The 6,288-nt window shown below is 30.5% G+C and overlaps 1 protein-coding gene across 1 annotated transcript; it reads left to right on the top strand.

Annotated features, from left to right (window-relative positions):
* Nucleotides 1-3,730: 3,730 nt before the first annotated feature.
* Nucleotides 3,731-4,579, top strand: LOC140452685 (uncharacterized). Its single transcript, XM_072547004.1, has one exon. It carries the CDS (start codon nt 3,731-3,733, stop codon nt 4,577-4,579), a length of 849 nt encoding a protein of 282 aa, XP_072403105.1.
* Nucleotides 4,580-6,288: the final 1,709 nt, after the last annotated feature.

Below are 6,288 nucleotides of genomic sequence, written 5' to 3'. Positions count from 1 at the left end.
ATAGACCTTATTATTTTGCTTATATTTTATTTTTTTATTTTAGACACACGTATCTTAAAAGTATCCAGACGATTTTGTTAAAAAAAAGGCGTATTTCTATAATCATGTGATTTTAATATACACGCATGCGTATATAAAATAAATATTCTTAATTTATTTTTGTTTTATTTTTTTGCTTTTAGTTTCCGTTAACATTATTATTGAATTTTGTTTCTTAATGTTAAGTAGGTAGCTTAATACAGGTAAGTTTTATATCATTTTTAGTTTTGTTTTCCTAGACTTATTATCATATTCCTTGTTCAGTATAAATCAGTGAATTAATTGGCATATTAACAGATACAAACCAACCACCGAGATTAATCCAGGAAATTTCATACACAGGTGGTTTGAACTTTTTTTCTTCTTCTTCTTCGTCAGCTTTTCCCTTTTTATGGGTTGCTGTTCCTAATTATTATTCTACACTTATTTTTGTTCATCGTGTCTCCTTCACCTAACCTTTTATCTTTCAACTCCTCTGCTACACAGTCGTTCCATCTTCTCGGTTTTAATCTACTTCCCTTTTTATCAACTTCGGAGTCCCAGGACCCGCTCCAGGTTTCAAATTTCTGCATCTATCTCCGCGTCTTTCACCATTAAGGATAAAACTATAAAACAGCCAAATCGCAACCTCTACTTCCAAAATTGCTACTCTCGACTTCAACAAATACCCACTACGATTTTTTTATTAAATCTTAGATATCTCTCCCGTGTTTAATATTCTGTGAACCTTTTTTAACAATCAGTTAACACCCAGAAACTACTTGGTTACTTAGTTAACAGAAAAATGGTTCTTAAAGATTAAGTGTAATTTCTGAAAACCTCCAAATTATCAAGCTCAAGGAAATAAAGGCCAAACTCAAAAATCAAACGGACGATCCGTTTATCACATTAGAGTACAAGTATCACATTAGTTTTAAGAGTAAAGAACTCTTGAAACAAATCCTAAAAAACATCCCAATTTAAAGAATCATCGTTCCATCTGGTATTCTGGTAGTAAAATATGTAGAGCAAGAACTCAAAGGTAAGGAACTGACCCCCACCCTTCAGGAAATTAATTTTTAATTTACTTCTATCTATCGTATTTTTGCTAAAAAGAACAACAAACTAACTTGACTAATCCAAATATTTCTTAAATCAGAGGAACATTTCAGAGATGTCTTATATCTAATAGTATCTAAATTGATAGCCCAAGGTCCTCGTTTTCCAACTATCACCAGCCCAGTTTCGTGCCAACAGGCACGAAATCTCATATCATAAAAGACAAACAATTTTCCCAAGCTGCGAAACTTCTGAGTACTAAAACACAGAATGCTCCCTACTTAATAATCCAAAATGTCTAAAATGCAAATAAACATACCCCGCATGGTCCCCAAATGCCTCAAAAGAGCTATCGACCTCTTACTAAGAAGCCAAGCCTCTTGTAAAAATAAAGCAACCACCTAGATCACTGGATGCCAACTATCTCTAGAACAAACATAGTAACACAAAACAGAAGATTTACAAATGTATAAAATCAAGAGAAATTGGAATAAAATAATAATTTGAAGAAAAATAATAAACATGTGACGTTTATGATGTTACACACTCCTACACATCAGAAAAATTTCGAAGTAAAACTGAGGAATATTTCTCAAAAAAAAAGCAACCTCTATCCATGAACTAATATATACGCAGTAGTAATGTGGAAAAAAATTAAAAATAAATATTCAAAAGTAAAAACGTAGTAGTAACTAAATAAAAAATTTATAGTATACGTCAGGGATGTAAAACACACCAACAGATTGTAGCAACTGTCTAACTGAAGTTTTTTAAACATTATAACAAAATAATTTTGAGATGATACTCTGGGGAAAATAAAAAATATTATCCAATGAATTGCAGTATTCATCAAACTAAAATTTTAAAATAATTATTTGTCATTTATAAACTATAACCATATAAAGAATTTCAGAGAATAGAAGTACAAAAAATTTCTTTGTAAGACAGATACTATAAACATAGTATAAAGTATAAGTAATAGTCAAAATCAGGTAATTATGTAAAATAATTACCTACATACAATAGTTGGCAATAAAAGTATGGACATACAATAAGTGTACATCATGATTTTGATTTAATAAATGGACGTATTATGTAAATAAAAATAAAGAGGTCCGGTCCTGCAGATAGTAATGAAATACAGCAACTAAGTCGTCTCCTGAATTAATAATATTTTGCTAAAAATTTAACCAAACATTATTTTTTAAAAGTATATCAGTGAAACCAGTATAGTTAGTGTGTTAATTTGTGCTATAAATCATAACTGTGAGTAGCATATCTCTAAATATTAACTATTGACTAAACTGTAACCTCAAAACTATTATTGCTGTGGGAAATTTAGTGCAACCAAAAAATATTCTATTTGCCTCACGTATCTCAAACAATGTATGTTGAGTATGTATTTACCTCACCAGTACTAATGTCGTGGATTCCTAACTGCAAGCACATAATTTACTAATATGGAACAATACAAAAATTGAAATTAGAAGATTAATCACCCAAGCCACAAGACTCGTCATTTTTAATGGTTGCCCTACCGTCCCAAACACTTTAATAGAATATGAACTGAAAAAGCTGGGACTTCAACCAGTATCTAGAATAACTTTTTTGAAAGTAGGCATGCCGGATACTGCATACAGCCATGTTTTAAGCTTTCACCGCCAAGTGTTTGTTACTCCTGATGATACTATCCTTATCCCAGACTTTGTTACAATTTACTATGACAACACCAACTACCGTATATACTTTACCCTCGACAACTTAAATTGCACTAAGTGTGCAACAAAAGGACATCGGGAAACTGATTGTCCAACATGTCAACAAACAACCCTCAACATAAATAGCCCATATCAACCAGAGACTGTAATTCCACAACAACCTCCCCTAATGGATACCGACCACACTAACGTTCAAATTCCTAACACTGAAACCTTAGTATCTGAACAACCATCATTAGAAAAACACACTTTGTCTACAGAAAAAACCAACAAACAAACAAATTTTCCTCCATTAAATACTGAAGTACCTCCCCACACAACCAAAAGACAAATATCTACCTCACCCGATATACAAGAAACATCAACTGCCACAACTCCGTTTGCAAAACCTAAACACATGATCAAACGCCAAAAAGCCTCACCCTCTGATATTATTAAAGAGTTACAGAACATTAAAAATAAATTTGAGTCTAGGTCCCCAAAATTTCCTCTTGATTTTAATGTTATTTGTGATGCGTTACAAACTGCCTTAAACTCAAAAAACCCTAACTCCATTGTAGAAAACTACACAACGGATATGATATAATTTAAAGATATTCTATTATTTGCACATGGTCATATTTTAAACCGCGATATAAAATCCAAATTAACAAGGCTAAGAAAAAGATTACAACTCAATATCACTGATTCCTCATCGGATATAGAAAGTGATATCTCTGTTTCTCAGTCAGATACCCAAAATGGCTAATACATTTATTTTACAATGGAACCTAAACGGATATTACAACAATGTAGAATCTCTTAATATTTTAATGAAATAATTGTCTCCCCTAGTAATCTGTTAACAGGAAACACATCTTAAAACTAAAAACTTACATATTAAAAACTATACTAGCTTTCTCAAAAATCTCGACACAGAACACGCCAGCGGCGGAATGGGTATTTTTGTAAAAAATTATGTAGAAGCAAGAAAAATTCACCTAAACACCAATTTGGAAGCCGTTGCTGTATCTATATCATGCAATATCAACTGCAGACCTATTAACATAAGTAACATTTACCTCCCTCATCCAAATGAAAATGTACTTGAAGACTTACAACGCTTAATCGATGATATTCCTGCTTTCAATTTAATACTTGGTGACTTGAATTGTCATAATATCATATGGGGTAGTATAAAAACAGACAAATGTGGTAGACTTCTTCAGAAATTAATAGATAATCAAAATCTAATATTAATGAATACTGCTAAACCTACTCATTTTAGCTACCACAATAGTACTTTTTCTGCCATCGATATTTCGTTGTGTGATCACTCATTAGCTACAAGTTTTTCTTGGAATAGTCTTGATTATCTATATAATAGCGATCATTTTCCTCTAACAATTGAAACCATTGGGCATGATCAACCGAATATTCCTGTTTACCAAAAATGGAAATTAAACTCACCAAACTGGGACTTATATAGAGATCTAATAAATAATTATCTTACGAACTTTATTCTAGAAGATAGCATAGATTCATCTCTTCATCATTTCAATGATACTATACTAAAATGCGCTAATATTGCAGTGGGAAAAACAAAACCTTGCAAACGAAAACCAGTACCATGGTGGAATGAAGAAATAGCTTTAGCTATGAAATCTACCAAACATGCTTTCAATGTTTTAAAAAGACATAAAACAACAGAAAACGTTAGCAACTTTAAAAAACTTAGGGCAAAAACTAAATATCTTATTAAGAAAAGTAAAAAGAAACATGGTCAAATTATGTCTCTACCATAAATTCATCAACTCCTATGACTACAATATAAAGTACGTACACTAAAAGGTGAACAAAACTCAATTCACATTAACACTCTTTCTTATAAAAACAAATTAATATCTTCCAAACAAGAAATTAGTAATATTATATCAGATATATATGTATATATATATTGAAATGATATTGTTTAAAAAATTAATTTATAAGTTATATACTAGATAATATTAGATATAAAAAGTATTTGGTTATTTTAAGAAGTTATATACTAGAGAATATTATAAAAATTATTTATGTGAGGGCATTTTTAAGAAATTAGCATATAAAAAGTATTTTTTTTATAATTATAATATTGTCAATATATTTAAGTGAGCCATGTGCATAGACAACCAACTATACATTTAAATGACAGTTGAATAAGAATTTACGAATATAAGTGGGGTTATAATAATATGTTAGTTTAAAAATGTTAAGTTTATATTCTGATCTGAAAAGCCTAAAAAATGTCGATAAAATTCTCGATCGAAAAGTAAGGAATTCTCTAGATCACCGGAGATAGCTTTGTTTGCGAAATGGACTGTTCCAGAAAATTCAGACACGTAGGAGATGGAACAAATCGAACATGATTTCTGGCCAGATGATTCTGGAACATGGAAAAAGATATAAATACCCGGTGATTTGGCATCAGTTATCAGTTACAGTTACTATGAGGCCAGTCAGTTAGTAAGAAAGTTAGTTAGAAGATAGACACATTTAGTTAGTGAAGTCAATTGTTCAGTAAGTCAGTCAGAAGGTCCAGATGTTCAATATAATAAGTTCAATGAAGATTAAGAAACAGTATAAAGATAATATTATTGCAGATTAAAAATTATGTTATGTAAAAATGGTAATTGGATAATGGAAGAAAGTATCAATTGAAAATTAAAATTATAACGACTACTACTGAACTGTTCCGCGCTGCAATAAACAAAGTAAAGATAGCCGTGATGATCGCCAACATCCGGAACGGATAGGCACTTTAAGAAGAAGAAGAAGAAGGAAGGTGATAATTGGAAAAAGCAATTTCACAAAAACAAGGATAACCGAGGCTGAGAACGAAAACATTGAGTGGTGATTAAAATCTTTATTTTGGAGAACATTTTCATTTAGGCATTCAGTGAAAGAAAGGTACAAAATTTTGTTAATATAATTTAGTTAGTGTCATAATTATTTCAATTTTAAAGATAGTTTGTTTAAATTTTACATTGTCTATATAATTTAATTAGTTTCATAAGAATTTCAATTTAAAAATAGTTTATTTTAAATTTTGCATTGGTTATGTTAGATATATATGTGTGTTTCATAATAGATATAATAAAGATAATTTAAAAAAGTGCTTACAAACTAATTCTTTGAGAGCCGCGATAAAACCCTATATATATTATTAAAAAACACTCACTGCTCATCATTCACAAAGAATACATCATAACAATTTGGCGCCCACCGCGGGGCTCTCTATTTAAAAGAATTAGTTTGGGAAGATAAGTGCTCTCATATAATTAAATTAATTATCATTAGAAAGAAAAAATTATAGATTTTATTTTAATTATATTTGAACAAGTAAAGTCTCAAACTGTCTCAAGGAAAAAAAGGTACAAGAAGTAAAAAGAATGAAGAAGATGTGGAAGTAGAAACACAACCTATACAAGAGGAGAGTTTAGTTCAAGTTCCACAAGATACTGCAGAAATGAAT

Source organism: Diabrotica undecimpunctata, chromosome 11, assembly GCF_040954645.1.
Source record: "Diabrotica undecimpunctata isolate CICGRU chromosome 11, icDiaUnde3, whole genome shotgun sequence".
In the NCBI taxonomy this organism is placed as follows: Eukaryota; Metazoa; Arthropoda; class Insecta; order Coleoptera; family Chrysomelidae; genus Diabrotica; species Diabrotica undecimpunctata.
This window is presented reverse-complemented; position numbering and strand designations above follow the sequence as displayed.